Source organism: Salvelinus fontinalis, chromosome 6 (assembly GCF_029448725.1).
Source record: "Salvelinus fontinalis isolate EN_2023a chromosome 6, ASM2944872v1, whole genome shotgun sequence".
Lineage (NCBI taxonomy): Eukaryota > Metazoa > Chordata > Actinopteri > Salmoniformes > Salmonidae > Salvelinus > Salvelinus fontinalis.
This window is the reverse complement of record NC_074670.1, coordinates 84,520,566-84,545,999: the sequence shown is the minus strand read 5'-3', so window position 1 is coordinate 84,545,999 and position 25,434 is coordinate 84,520,566. Positions and strand designations below refer to the sequence as shown.

General features: G+C 43.8%; 1 protein-coding gene across 4 annotated transcripts; it reads left to right on the top strand.

The window, feature by feature from the left end:
- The first annotated feature begins 8,886 nt into the window (after positions 1–8,886).
- LOC129858562 (transcription termination factor 1-like) lies at positions 8,887–25,434 on the top strand. Of its 4 annotated transcripts, none has more exons than XM_055927894.1 (11): positions 8,887–8,986; positions 10,853–12,089; positions 12,370–12,497; positions 14,747–14,932; positions 15,070–15,151; positions 15,330–15,460; positions 17,529–17,724; positions 21,321–21,413; positions 21,564–21,629; positions 21,955–22,040; positions 24,394–25,434. In XM_055927894.1, the coding sequence occupies exons 1-11, from the start codon at positions 8,902–8,904 to the stop codon at positions 24,675–24,677; spliced, it is 2,574 nt and encodes an 857-aa protein (XP_055783869.1). In that variant the 5' UTR covers positions 8,887–8,901; the 3' UTR covers positions 24,678–25,434. The 4 variants fall into 4 exon arrangements, with proteins under 4 accessions (XP_055783869.1, XP_055783866.1, XP_055783868.1 ...); XM_055927891.1 differs by having other exon boundaries at positions 21,955–22,211; XM_055927893.1 differs by having other exon boundaries at positions 8,909–8,961; positions 21,955–22,211.

The window sequence follows — 25,434 nt, the reverse complement described above, 5'->3', positions numbered from 1 at the left end:
CTGTCTGCCTAATGGAACCCTTTCCTCTAAACAGGCTGTACAGGCAGTCTGCCTAATGGAACCCTTTCCTCTAAACAGGTTGTACAGGCAGTCTGTCTAATGGAACCCTTTCCTCTAAACAGGTTGTACAGGCAGTCTGTCTAATGGAACCCTTTCCTCTAAACAGGTTGTACAGGCTGTCTGCCTAATGGAACCCTTTCCTTTAAACAGGTTGTACAGGCTGTCTGCCTAATGGAACCCTTTCCTCTAAACAGGTTGTACAGGCTGTCTGCCTAATGGAACCCTTTCCTCTAAACAGGTTGTACAGGCTGTCTGCCTAATGGAACCCTTTCCTCTAAACAGGTGGTACAGGCTGTCTGCCTAATGGAACCCTTTCCTCTAAACAGGTGGTACAGGCTGTCTGCCTAATGGAACCCTTTCCTCTAAACAGGTGGTACAGGCTGTCTGCCTAATGGAACCCTTTCCTCTAATAATATGAGAGAGAATCGTCCTAATAATATGTCCTCCTGTGTTTCCTCCTGAAACATCAAGACTCAGAGACGTCTAGATCTCCAAGACAACGGGATCAAAACACACTATCATAACCCCTTTGGTTTCTTTCAACCTGGCCAGTAATGTACAGTAGATAAAATCGTGGATAGTTGCGCTCTAGTATGGAACGCCGTTTGGGTCTTTGCGTGTCAAAAAATATTTGACGTCAAATAAGCTTGTTGATCAATCGGGACCTGTATATGACTGCAAGTTACATAATAATTTAACGCGTTAATAATTTTTTTTAACGTAGTTATTAAACATTGATTACACTATCACTCGTATTTCATATGTCAGTGATTCATCGATACGTTGCTATGATACTGGTAAAGTTGTCTCACGCACACCTACAGTGCTGGTCATAAAAAAAGCTAGCTAGCTCAGGCATGCAAACAATGTTCATCCCCAAAAACATAACAAAATGACAATCTGGTTCAGTAGCTATAGTTAGCTAACTATATAGCTAGGTATCATCATATAAAATATCCCAAATTTATAAGACAGTTCTTATTTGATTAATGGTGGTCGGACTCGTCTGTGAAGCTAGCCACAATAAGGATTAGCCACAATAGTGGACTTTGCGGTTAGCCTTCAAAATAAAGGTTTGTCATTGACAACGATGCAAATGAATAAAAAGAGTATTGATTATTATGCCATAATTGAATAGATCATGCTAAACGAGGTTGGAATGGTATATAAAATCAACAAAACACAATAATTTGTTAATTTGGTAAACCTTTATTGTGAAAGGTAACAGCAAAGTCCACTATTGTGGCGAATCCTTATTGTGGCTAATGCTTATTGAGGCTAGCTTCACATAGATGGGTCCGACCACCATTAATCAAATAAGAATCACACTGGATGTAGTAGACTTTAGAATTGCATTGGGGCATCTGTATTTCCCTGTACTGCCTTACATATGGATTGTGGATCAATGACATGTGGTATCAGTCTACTCAGTGACACCCAGGGAACATTAGCGTCGTTGCTCTTATTGCGGGACTCTGAAACAACTGTGAATTGAGCCACATGTGTTGTCAACCTAATGTGTATTGAACACTATTCCTGAGGAAAAACAATACTACGTGGATGTTTTGGAGTCTGATAACTCTGAGGACGTTGGGAACAAATATCTTGGGTATTGAGTAGACGTATACCCCATTTCATTGATCCCCAATCCTTAGGTAAAGCTGTACAGTGCAATATGAATGTCAATACACACAATAGGCTGACTGGGGAGGTGATTTCACACAGTCACAGTCCCGCGATAAGAGCTACAACGCTAATATTTGCGTAAACTCTTCACGGTTGTGTTCTGTGGGTGTCACTGAGTAGACTGGTACCCCATTTCATTGCTTCACATTCCAACCTTGTTTAACATTATCTAGTCTAAATATGGCACGATGCCACCAATTGTAACCTTCTGCATCACCTTCAAAGCGGTACTTTTATTTTAAAGGCAAAACGCAAATTCCACTATTGTGTCTAGCTTCACAACCCGGTCCGGTCGAGCATCATGAAGCTGGCTGACTGCTTATAACGTTAGCTATAGACAACAGGGTTATGGAGCTGGATAACTAGTTATTTTCATAAACTGAAGTTTAATGTCAATAGGTGAACAAAAAAGTGGCTACCTAGCTAATACCTACTCACAAGGATTCCTAAATCATTGTTAAGAATAATGAAAATGTCTGCAGTTTCTACTGGTCATTGTTTTCAGTGTGGTTGTATTGGTGCTAGCTAGGTACCAAGCTAAAGCTAGCTAACTACCTCAGAAGTTGCGGTCCAACACAATTAAACTGTTATTTGACGTGTTATCATTTTTTGACACGCAAATACCTAAACGGCTTTTCCATTCTCTAGAAGGGTTGCAGAGTCGTCTCCCGTCTCTGAATATCAATGGTAATAACACGACATCCTCTGAGACGACTCAACACGTCAAAAAACAACGTAGAGGTCCTCATGAGCATCATCAGTTGTTCTCCTTTGACAGAACTTGACGTGAGAGATAAAGGTCTAACGTCTATGAATGAATCTTTGGTTGATCATTTGTCTCTATATCTACTGTGACACCAAATGGCTCCAAGCCCTAAACAGAGATAAAGTTAAGATTCCCGGACCTTCACCATGCTGTTGACTGGCTTGCTGCGTAACCATTCACTGCGCTGTTCATTAGAACTTAGCCCAAAGATACTAACACTGGACCTTGGGCAAATAATAATCATTTAGTTTGTGACGACAGTATTGATGACATTAGTTGTATTTGTCAAGAAGGTTTGTTGCAACAGGGTCATTCATTGTGTACTGACTATGCATGTAAAACCAAGGTGTGGGTCATCAGCTGTTTTGTTTTTGGAGGCTACCTGCAGCTATTCGACTTACTATCAGGCTTACTATCAGGCTTACTATTAGGCTTACTATCAAGTTTACTATCAAGTTTACTATCAGGCTTTGTAACGGGTGACGCTCTCCTCATCCTCGGAAGAGGTGAGGAGAGAAGGATCTTCAGACCAAAACGCAGGCTCAGGGAAATAAGCCATCTTTATTATAAATTACGATGGCACACGAAACAAAACACTTTCCAAACTACAAAATAACAAAACGACGTTGACGAGACCTGAACATAAACTTACATAACTAAACATAAACTTACGTACAGGTAACAGACGACATCGAAACGAAACAAACAAACGCTACAGTCCTATGTGGTACGAACATAACATACGGACACAGGAGACAATCACCCACAAACAAACAGTGAGAATGCCCTACCTAAATATGACTCTTAGAGGCAAACGCAAACCACCTGCCTCTAATCAAGAGCCATACCAGGCAAACCAAAACCAACATAGAAACAGATAACATAGAATGCCCACCCAACCTCACGTCCTGACCAACTAACACACAAAAACTAACATAAATAGGTCAGGAACGTGACAGTACCCCCCCCACAAGGTGCGAACTCCGGACGCACCAGCACAAAGTCTAGGGGAGGGTCTGGGTGGGCATCTAACCACGGTGGTGGCTCAGGCTCCGGGCGCGGTTCCCACCCCACCATAATCCATCCTAACTTCCTCCCTCCAAGAATGTCCACCCTCTTTTGACCCCCACAAAATTCCCTTAACAACATATCCAATAGGGACAACACCGGGACAGAGAGATGAATCAAGAAAGAGGGATAGATAAGAATATAGAGATAGATGAAGATAGAGAGGGAGATTAGGATAGAGGGGCAACTCCGGACTGAAAGGCAGCTCCGGACAGAGAGACAGCTCTGGACTGATGGGCAGTTCTGGGTATCCAGCCTTTTCAGGCTGAAGGACAGCTCATGGCTGACTGACGAATCTCGACGCTCATGGCTGGCTGACGGCTCTCGACGCTCATGGCAGGCTGACGGCTCTCGACGCTCATGGCAGGCTGACGGCTCTCGACGCTCATGGCAGGCTGACGGCTCTCGACGCTCATGGCAGGCTGACGGCTCTCGACGCTCATGGCAGGCTGACGGCTCTGGCTGCTCATGGCTCGCTGGCGGCTCTGGCTGCTCATGGCTCGCTGGCGGCTCTGGCTGCTCATGGCTCGCTGGCGGCTCTGGCTGCTCATGGCTCGCTGGCGGCTCTGGCAGATCCTGTCTGGTTGGCGGCTCTGGCAGATCCTGTCTGGTTGGCGGCTCTGGCAGATCCTGTCTGGTTGGCGGCTCTGGCAGATCCTGTCTGGTTGGCGGCTCTGGCAGATCCTGTCTGGTTGGCGGCTCTGGCAGATCCTGTCTGGTTGGCGGCTCTGGCAGATCCTGTCTGGTTGGCGGCTCTGGCAGATCCTGTCTGGTTGGCGGCTCTGGCAGATCCTGTCTGGCTGACGGCTCTAGCGGCTCCTGTCTGGCTGACGGCTCTGTAGGCTCATGGCAGACGGGCGGCTTTGCAGGCTCATGGCAGACGGGCGGCTTTGCAGGCTCCTGGCAGACGGATGGCTCAGACGGCGCTGGGGAGACGGATGGCTCAGATGGCGCTGGGGAGACGGATGGCTCAGATGGCGCTGGGGAGACGGATGGCTCAGATGGCGCTGGGGAGACGGATGGCTCAGATGGCGCTGGGGAGACGGATGGCTCAGATGGCGCTGGGGAGACGGATGGCTCTGGCCGGATATGGCGCACTGTAGACCTGGTGCGTGGTGCCAGAACTGGAGGCACCGTGCTAATGACAAGCACCTTCCTACTAGTGCGGGGAGCAGGGACAGGGCACACTGTATTCTCAAAGCCTACTCTATCCCTGATGCGTGGTACCGGCACTGGTGACACCGGGCTGAGGACAAGCACATCAGGATTAGTAGGGGGAGAAGATACAGTGGGTTCAGGGCTCTGGAGACGCACAGGTAGCTTAGTGCGTGGGGCCGGAACTGGAGGCACCGGGCTAGATACACGCACTACAGGGAGAGTGCGTGGAGGAGGAACAGGGCTCAGGATACGCACTGGTAGCCTAGTGCGTAGTGTATACACTGTAGGTACTAGGCTGGGGCGGGGAGGTGGTGCCGGAAATACCGGACCGTGGAGGCGTACTGGCACTCTTGAGCATTGAGCTTGCCCAACCTTACCTGGTTGAATACCCCCGGTTGCCCGACCAGTGCGGGGAGGTGGAATAACCCGCACCGGGCTATGTAAGCGAACCGGGGAAACCATGCGTAAGGCAGGTGCCATGTATGCCGGCCCGAGGAGACGCACTGGAGACCAGACGCGTTGAGCCGGCCTCATGACACCTGGCTCAATACCCAATCTAGCCCTACCAGTGCGGGGAGGTGGAATAACCCGCACTGGGCTATGCACTCGTACAGGAGACACCGTGCGCTCTACTGCGTAACACGGCGCCTGCCCGTACTCCCGCTCTCCACGGTAAGCCTGGGAAGTGGGCGCAGGTCTCCTACCTGCCCTTGGCCCACTATCTCCTAGCCCCCCCCCAAGAAATTTTTGGGAATTACTCACGGGCTTTTTTGGCTTCCGTGCCAGACGCGTTCCCTCATAGCTCCGGTTCCTCTCCTCGGTAGCCTCTGCTCTCCTCCGTGCCTCCAGCTCAGCTTTGGGACAGCGATTTTCTCCTGCCTTAGCCCAGGGACCTTCTCCATTCATTATTTGCTCCCATGTCCAGAAATCCTTTCTCTCCTGTCCCTTACTCCGTTTAGTTTCCCTTTGCCGCTTGGTCTTAGCTTGGTGGGTGATTCTGTAACGGGTGACGCTCTCCTCATCCTCGGAAGAGGTGAGGAGAGAAGGATCTTCAGACCAAAACGCAGGCTCAGGGAAATAAGCCATCTTTATTATAAATTACGATGGCACACGAAACGAAACAAAACACTTTCCAAACTACAAAATAACAAAACGACGTTGACGAGACCTGAACATAAACTTACATAACTAAACATAAACTTACGTACAGGTAACAGACGACATCGAAACGAAAACGAAACAAACAAACGCTACAGTCCTATGTGGTACGAACATACCATACGGACACAGGAGACAATCACCCACAAACAAACAGTGAGAATGCCCTACCTAAATATGACTCTTAATTAGAGGCAAACGCAAACCACCTGCCTCTAATCAAGAGCCATACCAGGCAAACCAAAACCAACATAGAAACAGATAACATAGAATGCCCACCCAACCTCACGTCCTGACCAACTAACACACAAAAACTAACATAAATAGGTCAGGAACGTGACAGGCTTACTATCAGGCTTACTATTAGACTTACTATCAGGCTTACTATTATATTTACTATCAGGCTTACTATCAGGCTTACTATCAGACTTACTATTATAGTTACTATCAGGCTTACTATCAGGCTTACTATCAGACTTACTATCAGGCTTGCTATTATACTTACTATCAGGCTTACTATCAGGCTTACTATCAGGCTTACTATCAGGCTTACTATCAGACTTACTATCAGACTTACTATCAGGCTTACTATCAGGCTTACTATTAGATTTACTATCAGATTTACTACCAGGCTTACTATCAGGCTTACTATCAGGCTTACTATCAGGCTTACTATCAGACTTACTATCAGACTTACTATCAGGCTTACTATCAGACTTACTATCAGGCTTACTATCAGGCTTACTCCATGTTATTACATCAATATATCCAACTAATGCCCACATTTCAGAGGTTGTTGTGACTAAATATGCTACGCCAACATGTGTCCACTAATAGCCTCGGCCTACATTCTGATCCATAGTCACCATACTTCCTGAATGTCAGGGGAAAGTCGCTGCTTCGACTAAGGTGAAAAATCTGTCTGTGCCTTGAGCAAGGCCCTGGTTCCTCCTGGAAGTCTCTGGATAAGAGCGTCTTCAGCCCATGGGCCTCCAGGTGAGAGAGACGGCTGGTAGACCAGGTCACTAACAGTCTTCAGCCTATGGGCCTCCAGGTGAGAGAGACGGCTGGTAGACCAGGTCACTAACAGTCTTCAGCCCATGGGCCTCCAGGTGACAGAGACGGCTGGTAGACCAGGTCACTAACAGTCTTTAGCCCATGGGCCTCCAGGTGAGAGAGACGGCTGGTAGACCAGGTCACTAACAGTCTTCAGCCCATGGGCCTCCAGGTGAGAGAGACGGCTGGTAGACCAGGTCACTAACAGTCTTTAGCCCATGGGCCTCCAGGTGACAGAGACGGCTGGTAGACCAGGTCACTAACAGTCTTTAGCCCATGGGCCTCCAGGTGACTAACAGTCTTTAGCCCATGGGCCTCCAGGTGAGAGAGGGGAGATCCATGACGTGTCTCAGTTCCATTCTTCACAAAATGTGGATAAATCCAGGAACTCAGTTGTTTGTCTTTCTCCACATGTGAATAAAATGAACGCTTCATGAAAATGTTTTTGTTTGTGTGAGTTATTGATTATATTAGCCTATTGATACAATTGAATATTTCCCCGTCAGCTGATCCTGCTGCTGGAGAGAGTAGAGAGCTTCGTGTTTGCTGGGAAAGGCATCATCTTGCAACAGGATTTTTCCTTTCACCGTTTAATTACGCACTTGTCTTGTATAAATGTGGACTGTGTTGCTTGAGTGAGCAGAAAGTTGAACATGAGAAGCTGAAGTTCCACATGTTTGGGAAGACCTTTTCGATGTGCATTTCTCCTGTCTGTTGGTTTTTAGTGATGAGGCCACAAAATGTCACACAAAAACATCCATTGATTTACTCAAGGACTGGTGGATTCTGAAAAAGGTGGATGTTTTCGAGGTAAGAACATCCGTGCTCGAGGTAAAAGCAGCACATGTATGGGCCACCATCATAAAATGTCACATAGAAGCTGAAGAAGGAGCAAAAACACCATTTTGAAAAATAGTGACTGCACCCCTAAATACACAATATTTTATTATTTTATTTAGCAAAAAGCATTTTCTGAATTTGAGGCACGCCAACATTAACAACATGTATTGGAAACGCGCAGATATGCATCTGTTGGTCACAAAAATGGGTCTAGTCATGTTATTTCTGTGCATTCAAATTGCCATCGATAAAATGCAATTGTGTTCGTTGTCTTTTGCTTATCCCTGCACATAACCCCACCATGGGGCACTCTGTTCACAGACATCAGCAAACCGCTAGCCCACACAATTCCATACACGTGGTCTGCGGTTGTGAGGCCGGTTGGACGTACTATTAAATTCTCTAAAAACAATGTTGGATGCAGCTTATGGTAAAGAAATTAACATTCAATTCTCTGGTAACAGTTCTGGTGGACATTCCTACAGTCAGCATGCCAATTGCACACTCCCTCAAAACTTGAGACATCTGTGGCATTGTGTTGTGTGACAAAACTGCACATTTTAGAGTGGCCTTTTATTGCCCCCAGCACAAGGTGCACCTGTGTAATGATCATGCTGTTTAATCAGCTTATTGATATGCCACAGTGGATGGATTATCTTGGCAAAGGAGAAATGCTCACTAACAGAAATGTAAACACATTTGTGCACAACACTTTACATTTCAATATTTTTTTCTTTAACCAGGCAAGTCAGTTAAGAACAAATTCTTATTTACAATGACGGCCTACCCCGACCAAACCCGGACGACGCTGGGCCAATTGTACGCCGCCCTATGGGACTCCCAATCACGGCCGGATGAGGGACTGCAGTGACTGCAGTCTCTGGTTTCAGTGCATGCTGTGTCACATCAGTCCCAAGCCGCTGCAGTTGTCAGGAAGCGCATGCGTTTTAATTTGTTGTCTATCAATTCAGTTCATTCAATACATGATCATACTGGATCACACTGTTTCTTTCCTCACATTGTAGTCATGTATTTATATTATTACTGGTGGGTCTGACTGTGTCCGTTATAGTAACACTCCGTCCACATGGGGGCGCTGTGGCCTGTTGATGGGCTCGCCAGCCGCTGACGCGTCAAACAGAAGAAGGAAGCGATGGAGCGGAACTGAGGTCAGTTTTCCGTGTGTTCGGTCAGGTCAGTGCTTGTTTGTTTTTCTTTACGAGGTTTATCTCGGATTTGCTTATTTAGCTACCAAGCTAGAGTCTTCGGATGAACTAGCACGTGTAGTTAACCAGGCCAGCTAACTAGCTAACTAGGTAGTTATGCTGATCAAACGTGGATGTGTGTTTGTGCATGTGTGAACAAATGTTTTTTAACGTTGTACCTGGGCGACAGAATTTGTCTGAAAATCGGGGTGCAAGAAAATACATTTATAATTCTTAAATGTACATGTTTATCATAACCATTACAGATAACAAGTCTCAATTGCTAATATATATTATTCCGTCAAAAAGTACCATTTAATATTGATTTATTGAAACCTTATCGGTCTGGAAAAAGGCAGTAACCTCAGCAACGTGGGGCTTGTTTGTAGAAGTTTATGGCTGTGCAATGATGTATCCTTGTTTTGTTCCTTTAGCAGACAACACGCTCTTATTTCCAGAGCCCATATCTCAGTCAAGACACCTGTTTTATAGTAAAACCCATGATGTAATATAACAGAATAGAAAGAAGCCATTGCGAAGTGATCCGCATCTTGTGTGTGAAAGTTATTCTCAGCGATCACTTGAAACGGGACTCAATTTGGCGAGTTGAAAGACCATTTTTTTCAGTGTTGCAATCAAAAATCTATCTTTACAATATACAGATGTTAGATTTAGTTTATTCTACCTGTTATTTGGACTTTTCTAAATGAACAATTCCACATTGAACACAGCATGGTGATGAATTACAGACGCAACATCTGTTTGGTGTGTAGGACTAGGCTTAATGATTCTGATTAAAATATGCTCGTTGTCTTTATCTAATCTGTTTTAATATATTTCCAGAACCTGTCTATGTTTAGGCAGGTTACAGCCAAGCCCTGGGCTAACCAATTCTAAATGGCGCCAGCAGTTCGCAAAGTAGCCAAAGCGCAAAAATAGTCGACATGAAATTATTCCGAAACTGCAGCTCGTTGTTGGAACAAACCAATCCATTTTGTTATGTTGGTGTTGAAAACCGTTGTCATTTGGCAAGGAATGTAGCTTGTGTCTCCCATCAGTTAGATACAGAGCCTTCTGAAAGTATTCAGACCCCTTGAATTTTCCCACATTTTGTTACATTACAGCCTTATTCTAAAAATGGATGGGGAAAAATCCCTCAATCTACACACACTACCCCATAATGACATCACACTACCCCATAATGACATCACAATACCCCATAATGACATCACAATACCCCATAACGACAAAGCTAAAAAAATTAAAAAAATGCAACTGTATTAACTATTTTGAAAATATAACATGTTTACGTTCTAAATAGTATATTGTAAGATGTTCAAAACAGTGGTGGGCGGGAGGGTAGCAAAACTTTCCAGTGGGCATAACCATTCATCTTGAGGGGAGGGGGTTCAAAATGCAATCTGTTAATTATTATATCATATATAAAATGGACAGTATCTATTTTAATACAGACTTGCTCAAAACATGACTAATTATTTGAAAAGGACAAATTACCCAATGGATTATGATAACTTTCTCCTAGAAAAGTGGGGGTACAAAAACATTTGTATGCACCCCTATTTAGAAAGTGAGGATGCAGCTGCTCCATTGCTCAGGCATTATGTTAGCTAGCTATCCCCAGTTAGATAATGCTTTGTGACATTACGTTAGCTAAGTGCTGCTCCATTGCTCAGGCGCCTGTGTGTGTGTTTTCAAATACAATAGTGTGTGTAATCACGGGCTATTCTTTGGGTGCTGAAATCAATCGTTTTTTGGTTACTTCATTTTATTTGACATCGAAGCTAAATCGTAGAGTTCAGTTTAATCGGTTTAATATTGTCTTTGTCTTTTATAGATGGTGCAAATCGGTTAAAAACAGCTGCCACCATGCTGGGGACGACAACAGGAAGGAAACAAAAGAAGGAAATAGTTGGAGAGATTCAACTGAACATTTGTCCAGATGAAACAAAGCTCCCAGGTATTCTAGAAAAAACTGGGAGAAAATGGAAAACAACATCGAGGCTGAAAACACAACCAGATGGAGGGGCTGTAGAGGGCAGCAGGAGAAAGAGACAACCAGATGGAGGGGCTGTAGAGGGCAGCAGGAGAAAGAGACAACCAGATGGAGGGGCTGTAGAGGGCAGCAGGAGAAAGAGACAACCAGATGGAGGGGCTGTAGAGGGCAGCAGGAGAAAGAGACAACCAGATGGAGGGGCTGTAGAGGGCAGCAGGAGAAAGAGACAACCAGATAGAGGGGCTGTAGAGGGCAGCAGGAGAAAGAGACAACCAGATGGAGGGGCTGTAGAGGGCAGCAGGAGAAAGAGACAACCAGATAGAGGAGCTGTAGAGGGCAGCAGGAGAAAGAGACAACCAGATGGAGGGGCTGTAGAGGGCAGCAGGAGAAAGAGACAACCAGATAGAGGAGCTGTAGAGGGCAGCAGGAGAAGAAAGAGACAACCAGATGGAGGGGCTGTAGAGGGCAGCAGGAGAAGAAAGAGACAACCAGATAGAGGAGCTGTAGAGGGCAGCAGGAGAAAGAGACAACCAGATGGAGGAGCTGTAGAGGGCAGCAGGAGAAAGAGACAACCAGATGGAGGGGCTGTAGAGGGCAGCAGGAGAAGAAAGAGACAACCAGATAGAGGGGCTGTAGAGGGCAGCAGGAGAAAGAGACAACCAGATGGAGGGGCTGTAGAGGGCAGCAGGAGAAAGAGACAACCAGATGGAGGGGCTGTAGAGGGCAGCAGGAGAAAGAGACAACCAGATGGAGGGGCTGTAGAGGGCAGCAGGAGAAAGAGACAACCAGATGGAGGGGCTGTAGAGGGCAGCAGGAGAAAGAGACAACCAGATGGAGGGGCTGTAGAGGGCAGCAGGAGAAAGAGACAACCAGATGGAGGGGCTGTAGAGGGCAGCAGGAGAAAGAGACAACGCTGCAGAGAGTCCGACACGGGAATGGACAGTGTCCCCTCTAAGTCTAACAACAGGACTCCTGATGCTGCACCAGAATCTGAGACCGGGGAAGATGGCCCCCATACAACCACGGTTGAGACAAGCACCCAACACCGTAGACGCATCCAAAACGATAAAGCTCTCAGGTCAGTAGAAAGGAACCTCGTACACTTGTTTTAAGAGTGAATCTAGCATATTCTGAAGAGTGATTTCCCTTATTGGTGGTAGTGAACATAACCTTTGACCGTAGGATTTGCTGGTGAAAACCAGAGCTCTGTGAATCATTGTGCTGTCTACCAGAGTTTCATCTGAAACATCTTCCTGTGCAGAGACGAGGCATTTCTGTCCTGCCCTGTCAACTCAAGAGGTTTCAAAAACAGATGTTTTAGATGTTATTTAGATATTTCTCCCCTCTCTGTGTTACAGTGAAAACGAATGGAGGGCTATGATTGAGCTCCAAGAGTTTGTTCCCAATGTTGCGTCTCGTCCTGTTAATAAGATCAGAGCGATGATCAAGTATGATCTTTATCGATTCAAGGAATTCCGAAGACAAGGTAGGTTTATTCTTTAAACCCTCGTGGTGTTTATCGTAGGATGATGTAGCTAACTTGTCCACATGTAAGCTATGTTATGTAACATGTTACTGTGTTGATGTTTGAGACATTTATTGACTTCTGGGGGGAAAATATATTTTTTACTCCCTTAACACATGAATCCACATTCAGTGTTTGGCCCGCTGACTAAATGTGACATCATTTAGACCCAGTAGGTTAAACCAGGGCTCCAGACTGACATCATTTAGACCCAGTAGGTTAAACCAGGGCTCCAGACTGACATCATTTAGACCCAGTAGGTTAAACCAGGGCTCCAGACTGACATAATTTAGACCCAGTAGGTTAAACCAGGGCTCCAGACTGACATCGTTTAGACCCAGTAGGTTAAACCAGGGCTCCAGACTGACATCGTTTAGACCCAGTAGGTTAAACCAGGGCTCCAGACTGACATCGTTTAGACCCAGTAGGTTAAACCAGGGCTCCAGACTGACATCATTTAGACCCAGTAGGTTAAACCAGGGCTCCAGACTGACATCGTTTAGACCCAGTAGGTTAAACCAGGGCTCCAGACTGACATCATTTAGACCCAGTAGGTTAAACCAGGGCCCCAGACTGACATCATTTAGACCCAGTAGGTTAAACCAGGGCTCCAGACTGACATCATTTAGACCCAGTAGGTTAAACCAGGGCTCCAGACTGACATCATTTAGACCCAGTAGGTTAAACCAGGGCTCCAGACTGACATCATTTAGACCCAGTAGGTTAAACCAGGGCTCCAGACTGACATCATTTAGACCCAGTAGGTTAAACCAGGGCTCCAGACTGACATCATTTAGACCCAGTAGGTTAAACCAGGGCTCCAGACTGACATCATTTAGACCCAGTAGGTTAAACCAGGGCTCCAGACTGACATCATTTAGACCCAGTAGGTTAAACCAGGGCTCCAGACTGACATCATTTAGACCCAGTAGGTTAAACCAGGGCTCCAGACTGACATCATTTAGACCCAGTGGGTTAAACCAGGGCTCCAGACTGACATCATTTAGACCCAGTGGGTTAAACCAGGGCTCCAGACTGACATCATTTAGACCCAGTAGGTTAAACCAGGGCTCCAGACTGACATCATTTAGACCCAGTAGGTTAAACCAGGGCTCCAGACTGACATCATTTAGACCCAGTAGGTTAAACCAGGGCTCCAGACTGACATCATTTAGACCCAGTAGGTTAAACCAGGGCTCCAGACTGACATCATTTAGACCCAGTAGGTTAAACCAGGGCTCCAGACTGACATCATTTAGACCCAGTAGGTTAAACCAGGGCTCCAGACTGACATCATTTAGACCCAGTAGGTTAAACCAGGGCTCCAGACTGACATCATTTAGACCCAGTAGGTTAAACCAGGGCTCCAGACTGACATCATTTAGACCCAGTAGGTTAAACCAGGGCTCCAGACTGACATCATTTAGACCCAGTAGGTTAAACCAGGGCTCCAGACTGACATCATTTAGACCCAGTAGGTTAAACCAGGGCTCCAGACTGACATCATTTAGACCCAGTAGGTTAAACCAGGGCTCCAGACTGACATCATTTAGACCCAGTAGGTTAAACCAGGGCTCCAGACTGACATCATTTAGACCCAGTAGGTTAAACCAGGGCTCCAGACTGACATCATTTAGACCCAGTAGGTTAAACCAGGGCTCCAGACTGACATCATTTAGACCCCGTAGGTTAAACCAGGGCTCCAGACTGACATCATTTAGACCCAGTAGGTTAAACCAGGGCTCCAGACTGAGCCCTAGGTTACCGCGCTAGCCCGGAGCCCTAGGTTACCGCGCTAGCCCGGAGCCCTAGGTTACCGCGCTAGCCCGGAGCCCTAGGTTACCGCGCTAGCCCGGAGCCCTAGGTTACCGCGCTAGCCCGGAGCCCTAGGTTACCGCGCTAGCCCGGAGCCCTAGGTTACCGCGCTAGCCCGGAGCCCTAGGTTACCGCGCTAGCCCGGAGCCCTAGGTTACCGCGCTAGCCCGGAGCCCTAGGTTACCGCGCTAGCCCGGAGCCCTAGGTTACCGCGCTAGCCCGGAGCCCTAGGTTACCGCGCTAGCCCGGAGCCCTAGGTTACCGCGCTAGCCCGGAGCCCTAGGTTACCGCGCTAGCCCGGAGCCCTAGGTTACCGCGCTAGCCCGGCGCCCTAGGTTACCGCGCTAGCCCGGAGCCCTAGGTTAAGCCTCTGTGGAATCTTCTGTCTTTTCCAGGCATTTCCCTGCGAACTGGACGATACAGCGCACAGGAGAACAAACAACTGATGAGTAACATAAAAGACTTCCTGGCTCTCACAGGGATTGAGAATGCTGCTAAACTCTTCCATACAAAGCGCTTCAAAGACGAACTGACACAAATCCAGAGGTTGAAGAGTCATCACAGGTTCCCTGAAAGAATAGGTGCGGTGTATTCTAGCCAGCTTCATAACGATAACAGATAAAGTTTCATCCCCACATTTATATCCCTGTCTTTAGCATAAATAAGTAGGCTAAGGGATTTCCTAGAAAACTGATCTCCTCTCCCTAACCTGTTGCAGCTGAAGGAATCCCAAGGCCTTGGCATAAGGTCTATAGTCGTGGTGGGAGGAAAATGTTTGATGGTAGCAGCTACAAGGGCAGGTAAGACTGGGCTAGTTACTTTAAGGATCTGACAACGCTAATAATGGCCTTTGACTGTGTACTAAAGTATAGTGATATTGAACTGGAACTACCAACTGTGCTGTTTCTCCTGACACGAAGGTCGTTATACTGTGGCTTTTTACAGACTTATTACTTGAATGTTTCTATGAATTTTTAGACGAAGGTTCAGCGAAGATGAACTTTACTCTTTGAAAAAACTGCAGACGTTGCACGGCAACAATTGGGTGAAGATCTCGCAGTTGACTGGCCGGAGTGAAACGCCCCTCAGGAAGCGTTTTTCTCAGATGTGTAAGTCATTAGGAACTTGAATCAAATATAATGACTAGAGGTCGACCGATTATGATTTTTCAACTCCGATTCCGATACCGATTATTGGAGGACCAAAAAAGCCGATACCGATTTAATCGGCTGATTTAAAAAAATAAATTAAAAAAAACGTTATTTATTTGTAATAATGACATCTACAACAATACTGAATGAACCCCTTATTTTAACTTAATACATCAATAAAATCAATTTAGCCTCAAATAAATAATGAAACATGTTCACTTTGGTTTAAATAATGGAAAAACAAAGTGTTGGAGAAGAAAGTAAAAGTGCAATATGTGCCATGTAAGAAAGCTAACGTTTAAGATCCTTGCTCAGAACATGAGAACATATGAAAGCTGGTGGTTCCTTTTAACATGAGTCTTCAATATTCCCAGGTAAGAAGTTTTAGGTTGTAGTTATTATAGGAATTATTGGACTATTTCTCTCTATACGATTTGTATTTCATATACCTTTGACTATTGGATGTTCTTATTGGCACTTTAGTATTGCCAGTGTAACAGTATAGCTTCCGTCCCTCTCCTCGCTCCTACCTGGGCTCGAACCAGGAACACAATGACAACAGCCACCCTCGAAGCAGCGTTACCCATGCAGAGCAAGGGGAACAACTACTCCAAGTCACAGAGCGAGTGATGTTTGAAACGCTATTAGCGCGCACCCCGCTAACTAGCTAGCCATTTCACATCGGTTACACCAGCCTCATCTCGGGAGTTGATGGGCTTGAAGTCATAAACAGCTCAATGCTTGAAGCACAACGAAGAGCTGCTGGCAAAACGCACAAAAGTGCTGTTTGAATGAATGCTTACGAGCCTGCTGCTGCCTACCACCGCTCTGTCAGACTACTCTATCAAATCATAGACTTAGTTATAACATAATAACACACAGAAATACGAGCCTTTGGTCATTAATATGGTCGAATCCGTAAACTATCATCTCGAAAACAAAACGTTTATTCTTTCAGTGAAATATGGAACCGTTCCGTATTTTATCGAACGGGTGGCATCCATAAGTCTAAATATTCCTGTTACATTGCACAACCTTCAATGTTATGTCATAATTACGTACAATTCTGGCAAATTAGGTGGCCCAAACTGTTGCATATACCCTGGCTCTGTGTGCAATGAACGCAAGAGAAGTGACACAATTTCACCTGGTTAATATTGCCTGCTAACCTGGATTTCTTTTAGCTAAATATGCAGTTTTAAAAATATATACTTCTGTGTATTGATTTTAAGAAAGGCATTGATGTTTATGGTTAGGTACACGTTGGAGCTACGATACGCACCGCATCGATTATATGCAACGCAGGACACGCTAGATAAACTAGTAATATCATCAACCATGTGTAGTTAACTAGATAAACTAGTAATATCATCAACCATGTGGAGTTAACTAGTGATTATGATTGATTGATTGTTTTTTATAAGTTTAATGCTAGCTAGCAACTTAACTTGGCTTCTTACTGCATTCGCGTAACAGGCAGGCTCCTCGTGGAGTGCAATGTAATCAGGTGGTTAGAGCGTTGGACTAGTTATACTATACCTCTAGTATAGACTCGTCCTATGTGTTTTAGTCAAGTACAGTATTGACTTGTCCTATGTGTTTTAGTCAAGTACAGTATATCAATCAAATGTATTTATAAAGCCCTTCTTACATCAGCTGATATCTCAAAACTGTAAGGTTGCAAGATTGAATCCCCTGAGCTGACAAGGCGAAAATCTGTCGTTCTACCCCTGAACGAGACAGTTAACCCACTGTTCCTAGACCGTCATTGAAAATAAGAATGTGTTCTTGACTGACTTGCATAGTTAAATAAAGATTAAATAATGCTGTCCAAAAATACCGATTTCCGATTGTTATGAAAACTTGAAGTCAGCCCTAATTAATCGGCCGTTCCGATTAACGGGTCGACCTCTAATAATGACTCTTGATCCTTACCTGACATCCTGCTTCACTTCTTTTGGGGACATTTTGTTACCAGCGTTGTCTGAACAACGGTCCCTCTTTGTTTGGTGTGTGTGTTTTTCAGTCGCAAACTTAGGTTCTTGGAGCGAAGAAGAACTGAAGAGACTAATGGAAGCTGTTCGAGACCACCTGCTGGGACAGGTGGAGCCTGGCAGAGGACATGCCACCATCAGGAAAGACAAGCTGTACAACAACATCCCCTGGACAGATGTATGCCGGAGGGTTAGGACACGCCACCGGGACCAGTGTAGAATGAAATGGTTGGTACTACAGAGTTTCATGGTTAACTGCTGCAAAAAAAAAAAAAAAAAATAGCTGACATTTTCACAGTGAAAAATAATTATGCATAGTGCAGAAATTACCGTAAAATACATTATGATCTTCCAGGGTGATTTAATTTGAAACTTTTCTTCAACAATGTGCTTTATAAAGAAATTGGTATTCATGTATCGCTCACTAATCTTTCATGGACAGACTGGAAACATAAATTGTACCGTAGAATCTGTCAAGAGACTATTGGATGTGTCAGACTAACAGTGAAATGCTGACTGAGGGGTTCTTATCCAACCATGCAGAGTTAAAGATAAAATAGACATAGTGACACAAGGAGTAAATACTCAGTGAATAACTATAATGAGTAAAAATAACATGGTTATATACAGGAAGTAGAAAATAACATGGCTATATACAGGAAGTAGAAAATAACATGGCTATATACAGGGAGTAGAAAATAACACGGCTATATATAGGAAGTAGAAAATAACATGGCTATATACAGGAAGTAGAAAATAACATGGCTATATACAGGGAGTAGAAAATAACACGGCTATATATAGGAAGTAGAAAATAACATGGCTATATACAGGAAGTAGAAAATAACATGGCTATATATAGGAAGTAGAAAATAACATGGCTATATACATGAAGTAGAAAATAACATGGCTATATACAGGAAGTAGAAAATAACACGGCTATATACAGGAAGTAGAAAATAACACGGCTATATACAGGAGGTAGAAAATAACATGGCTATATACAGGAAGTAGAAAATAACATGGCTATATACAGGAAGTAGAAAATAACATGGCTATATATAGGAAGTAGAAAATAACATGGCTATATACAGGAAGTAGAAAATAACATGGCTATATACAGGAAGTAGAAAATAACACGGCTATATACAGGAAGTAGAAAATAACACGGCTATATACAGGAAGTAGAAAATAACATGGCTATATATAGGAAGTAGAAAATAACATGGCTATATACAGGAAGTAGAAAATAACATGGCTATATACAGGAAGTAGAAAATAACACGGCTATATACAGGAAGTAGAAAATAACACGGCTATATACAGGAGGTAGAAAATAACATGGCTATATACAGGAAGTAGAAAATAACATGGCTATATACAGGAAGTAGAAAATAACATGGCTATATATAGGAAGTAGAAAATAACATGGCTATATACAGGAAGTAGAAAATAACATGGCTATATACAGGAAGTAGAAAATAACACGGCTATATACAGGAAGTAGAAAATAACACGGCTATATACAGGAAGTAGAAAATAACATGGCTATATATAGGAAGTAGAAAATAACATGGCTATATACAGGAAGTAGAAAATAACATGGCTATATACAGGAAGTAGAAAATAACACGGCTATATACAGGAAGTAGAAAATAACATGGCTATATACAGGAAGTAGAAAATAACATGGCTATATACAGGAAGTAGAAAATAACACGGCTATACAGTCCACTGGGAAAATATTCAGACTTTTTCCACTTTCTTATTCTAAAATGGATTAAATAAATAAAAATATCAATCTATATACAATAAAATAAAAACATTTTTGCAAAAATAATGATCACCTACAATGACGAGACAGCCTATAGGGATGAGGTTAGAGACCTGGCAGTGTGGTGCCAGGACAACAACCTCTCCCTCAACGTGAGCAAGACAAAGGAGCTGATCGTGGACTACAGGAAAAGGAGGACTGAACACGCCCCCATTCTCATCGACGGGGCTGTAGTGGAGCGGGTCGAAAGTTTCAAGTTCCTTGGTGTCCACATCATCAACAAACTAACATGGTCCAAGCACACCAATACAGTTGTGAAGAGGGCACGACAAAACCTATTCCCCCTCAGGAGACTGAAAGGATTTGGCATGGGTCCCCAGATCCTCAAAAGGTTCTACAGCTGCACCATCGAGAGCATCCTGACCGGTTGCATCACCGCCTGGTATGGCAACTGCTCGGCCTCCAATCGCAATTCGCTACAGAGGGTAGTGTGTACGGTCCAGTACATCACTGGGGCCAAGCTTCCTGCCATCCAGGACTTCTATACCAGGCGGTGTCAGAGGAAGGCCTAAAACATTGTCAGACTCCAGTCACCCAAGTCATAGACTGTTCTTTCTGCTACCGCGCGGCAATTGGTACCAGAGCACCAAATCTAGGACCAAAAGGCTCCTTAACAGCTTCTGCCATGAGACTGCTGAACAATTAGTCAAATGGCCACCTGGACTATGGACTATTTACATTGACTCCCCCCTTTCTTGAACTGCATTGTTGGTTAAGGGCTTGTAAGTAAGCAGTTGTTGAATTCGGCGCATGTGACAAATAAAGTTTGATTATAAATGATTTGGAAAGGCATACACCTGTCTATATATAAGGTCCCACAGGGCCTTGGTCAGAGAGGTGACCAATAACCCGATGGTCCCTCTGTCAGAGATCCAGAGTTCCTCTGTGGAGAAGGGAGAACCTTCCAGAAGGACAACCATCTCTGCAGCACTCCACCAATCAGGCCTTTATGGTAGAGTGGCCAGACAGAAGCCTCTCCTCAGTAAAAGGCACATGACAGCCTGCTTGGATTTTGACAAAAGGCACCTAAAGGACACTCAGACCATGAGAAACAAGATTCTCTGGTCTGATGAAACCAAGATTGAACTCTTTGGCCTGAATGCCAAGTGTCACATCTGGAGGAGACCTGGCACCATCCCTACGGTGAAGCATGGTGGTGGCAGCATCATGCTGTGGGGATGTTTTTCAGCGGCAGGGACTGGAAAACTTGTCGGGATCGAGGGAAAGATGAACAGAGAGATCCTTGATGAAAACCTGCTCCAGAGCAACCAGGACCTCAGACTCGAGCAAAGGTTTGCCTTCCAACAGGACAACGACCTTAAGCACACAGCCAAGACAACACAGGAGTGGCTTCGGGACAAGTCTGAATGTCCTTGAGTGGCCCAGCCAGAGCCCGGATTTGATCCCAATCTAACATCTGTGGAGAGACCTGAAAATAACTGTGCAGAGACGCTCCCCATCCAACCTGACAGAGCTTGAGAGGATCTGCAGAGAAGAATGGGATACATTTCTAAAAAAGCTATTTTTGCCTTGTCATTATGGGATATTATGTGTAGTCCAGGGGGGGGGGGGTTTAAAGTAATTTTAGTATAAGGCTGTAAGGTAACAATGTGGAAAAAGTCAAGGGGTCTGAATACCTTCCGTATGCACTGTACGTCAAACTTCTGCCATAGCCAGTTGGCAAGTATGCCAATATTTCTCTTTTGCCAGTCAACCTTATGGAAATGGCACTGTTAAGATTCTATGTGACTTATGTTATGCAGGAAAATTAGCAGAAATTATTAATATATCTTACACAATGTTAGTTGTTAGTTAACCCAGATGAATTGCTCGCTAAACTCTAGTTAAATAGTCGTCTCGTTAATAACTCAAATTGTTCTTTTGCACGTTGCACAATTCTTGCACTATGACAATGTCTCCCTTGTTTTGTTTCCAGAAGCGTTCAGATTCAGAACATTGTCTTTTGAGACGTCTCTTCTCCTGTTTCCAGGTTGGGTGTTATGGCACACAAAATGACATATGGACAACCAGTATTCAGTGGAGGTGTGAAAACTGTAAAGGCTAAAGTGGATTTGATCAAAGCGTGAGTCATGTGAAGATTTTTTATTTCAATATATGCTATTGTACAATTGTTTAGTTTATTTTCTTTGGAAGATTTATTAGCCCAGTGTAGTGACTTACTAATGTGGTGTACTTTTGCCAATGTTGATTCAATGTCATTTTGACCTTTCAGGTTGAACGCAATGCAGGTGGAAGATGCAACAGATATTGACTGGGAAGAAATTGCTCACACAATTGGGTAAGTGGGTTTTATTATACACAGATTCTACTTTGTTTTAGACAATGTTGTATTTTTATTATAAATGACATTTTCAGTGACAGAGGTTTGTATTATGTTAGTATTTACGTTTCGATTCTCAAATCTCTTGACACAACGCAGATGTTTTAATTGTCTACGAACTCGGTCGATAACCGTCAAAGAAAGGGGGATCTGTAGAGTACAAGCACAGCCTTTGTTTCCTGTCTTCTAGAAGTGAGGAGTACAACTGCACATGGCAGGGTCATTGTGGTTTATGTGTGTGGGAATGCAGAGTTATGTGCTAACATTTCTTTCATGTCCAAAGGGGTGTGACTCCTTGCTACGTGCAGATGCACTACCACAAGCTGAAAGTAGCCAAAGTGCCATTGAGACAGAGCATGTCTTTCTGTGGTAGGTACAAGCTGAAAGTAGCCAAAGTGCCATTGAGACAGAGCATGTCTTTCTGTGGTAGGTACAAGCTGAAAGTATCCAAAGTGCCATTGAGACAGAGCATGTCTTTCTGTGGTAGGTACAAGCTGAAAGTAGCCAAAGTGCCATTGAGACAGAGCATGTCTTTCTGTGGTAGGTACAAGCTGCTGTCATACACACAGTTTACAATCCCTATGTGTTTTAGGTTGGAGGTTTTTAGAATAGTTGAGTCCAAGTCACTATGATCAGTGTTCCGGTGACATCACTTCCAAGGGACAGGAAGTTTAACCTTTCAGTGATACCCATCCCGGATCCGGGAGCATCCTCATCAAAAAAGCTGACTAGCATAGCATAGCCTAGCCTAACGGGACAGGAATATCATATAATATAGTTTCATGAAATCACAAGTCCAATACAGCAAATGAAAGATAAACGTCTTGTGAATCCAGCCATCATTTCTGATTTTTAAAATGTTTTACAGCGAAAACACAATATGTATTTCTATTAGCTCACCACAATAGCCAAAAACACAACGCCATGTTTTCACCATGTTTCCACCGCATAGGTAGCTTTCACAAAACCCACAAATAGAGAGAAAATTAATCACTAACCTTGAACAACTTCATCAGATGACAGTCTTATAACATCATGTTATACAATACATTTATGTTTTGTTCGAAAATGTGCATATTTATAGCTACAAATCCTGGTTTTACATTGCAGCCACCATCACAAATAGCACCAAAGCAGCCAGAATAATTACTGAGAGCAACGTGAAATACATAAATACTCATCATAAAACATTTATGAAAAATACATGATGTACAGCAAATGAAATATAAACATCTTGTGAATCCAGCCAATATTTCCGATTTTAAGTGTTTTACAGCGAAAACACAATATAGAATTATATTAGCTTACCACAATAGCCAAACACACAAAGGCATTTATTCACCGCCAACATAGCTTTTGCAAAAACCAGCAATAGATATAAAATTAATCACTAACCTTTGGACAACTTCATCAGATGACAGTTATAACATCATGTTATACAATACATTTATGTTTTGTTAGAAAATGTGCATATTTAGAGGTACAAATCCTGGTTTTACATTGTGAATACATAGCCACAATACGCCAAATTGTCCAGAGATATTTTGGACACTCACCTAATCTAACCAAAGAACTCATCATAAACTTTACATAAAAATACTTGTTGTATGGCAAATGAAAGATACACTGGCTCTTAATGCAACCGCTGTGTTAGATTTTTTAAAATAACTTTACTACAATATACAGCATGCATTATTGTGAGACAGCGCTCACCTATTCTCCGCCGTGTTGGAGTCAACATATTACACAGAAACACGAAATAACATCATAAATCTTGTCTTACTTTTGCTGATCTTCCATCAGAATGTTGTGCAAGGAGTCCTAGGTCCAGAATAAATCATTGTTTGGTTTTAGAATGTCCATTTCTTCTGTCGAATTTGGCTAGCATTGTGGAGCGCACGTGTCCATCATCTCTTGACGCATGGAACGAAAAATTCCGAATCAACTGGTCAAACTCGGTTGAAAATCCTACTTTATGATGTTCTTCTCATATGTATTCAATAAAATGAGAGCCGGAGCAATTCGTCGTGTATACCGAACGCTTTTCAGAAGACAATGTGAGGTTCCCCGGCGCGCAGCTGAATGCTGACGATAGGGCGGACCTGTCACTCCAAAAGCTCTTATTCGGCCTCACATCAAGCTAGACACCCCATTCAACCTTCTACTGCCTGTTGACATCTAGTGGAAGGCGTATGAAGTGCATATAGATCGATAAATAAAAGCCAGTTGAATAGGCAGGCACTGACACAGAGCCTCGTTTTCAGATTTTTCACTTATATGGAAGTTTGCTGCCAAATGAGTTCTGTTTTACTCACAGATATAATTCAAACGGCTTTAGAAACTTCAGAGTGTTTTCTATCCAATAGTAATGATAATATGCATATTGTATGATCTAGAATAGAGTACGAGGCCGTTTAAATTGGGCACGATTCTTTTCCAAAGTGAAAACAGCGCCCCCCTATTCACAAGAAGATAAGCTAGCTCCATTTTGACTGCATGTTCTAAACCTCCTATTCATCTCCAGCACTATACAAGTCCACATATGTGTAAATGACGTGTTTCTACATTCGGAAAGAGATGAAAACCTACAAAGAAAATGCCACGTGTCATCACATGTAACAACACTGATTACCCCCCTTCAAATATAATGATGCTTTGATGAAGAATCTTGTTGTTTTCTGGACACATTTACTAATTTCATGTATATGTGTTTTACTTTCAGAGATCATTGATTTCCTGTACAGTAGTGTTCTGCCCAAGTTTGAAGAGCTCCTCCGACACAGTCAGACTGAGTCAGGGGAGACCGAGTCCAGAGATCTCCACCAGGTTCAGACTGAGTCAGGGGAGACCGAGTCCAGAGATCTCCACCAGGTTCAGACTGAGTCAGGGGAGACCGAGTCCAGAGATCTCCACCAGGTTCAGACTGAGTCAGGGGAGACTGAGTCCAGAGACGATCCACAAGATCTCTTCCTGCTCTCAGAGATCTTTGAAAATGAAGACGACTGAGATTATTACAGCGAGGTTCAGAACAGTTGATTATCAATCATTTTTATCTCTGCAAGCTTTATTTTTTTTAATGTTATTTCAAAGGCAGCTTTTGAAAAGAGTCATTTGGATGTTTTCCTTTTCTGAAATTCCCTGATACAGAAGTCCTGGATGCTTTGTTAACATTAGACGTGATTACACCCCCAGGGGCTGAGCATCTGGAGCCTGGTCTGCTTATGTGTGCAGCCACCCCTTATTGCTTTGTTAACATTAGACATGATTACACCCCCAGGGGCTGAGCATCTGGAGCCTGGTCTGCTTATGTGTGCAGCCACCCCTTATTCCTGCATCAGTAGCCCATATTTTTAATGTAACATTGTTATCAGGAAGTATTAAAAGAACATGGACGTATGTGCCCACACTTCATAAGGACGGTAGTGACTTACTCACTTTTCAACACTTCCTTGTTTAGCTGAGATTCTTGAATCCTTGATCAATGTACAACTCAATGTACAACTCTGGTCCCGTGTGGCTCAGTTGGTAGAGCATGGCGCTTGCAACGCCAGGGTTGTGGGTTCAATGCCCACGGGGGGACCAGGGTTCAATTCCCACGGGGGGGGACCAGGATGAATATGTATGAACTTTCCAATTTGTAAGTCGCTCTGGATAAGAGCTTCTGCTAAATGACTTAAATGTAAATGTTTGTTCTTTTTTAAAAATCTGATAATTGTATTCTTATTATAAACCAATCAGGGTTTTAGCCCTGGTTATAATACTA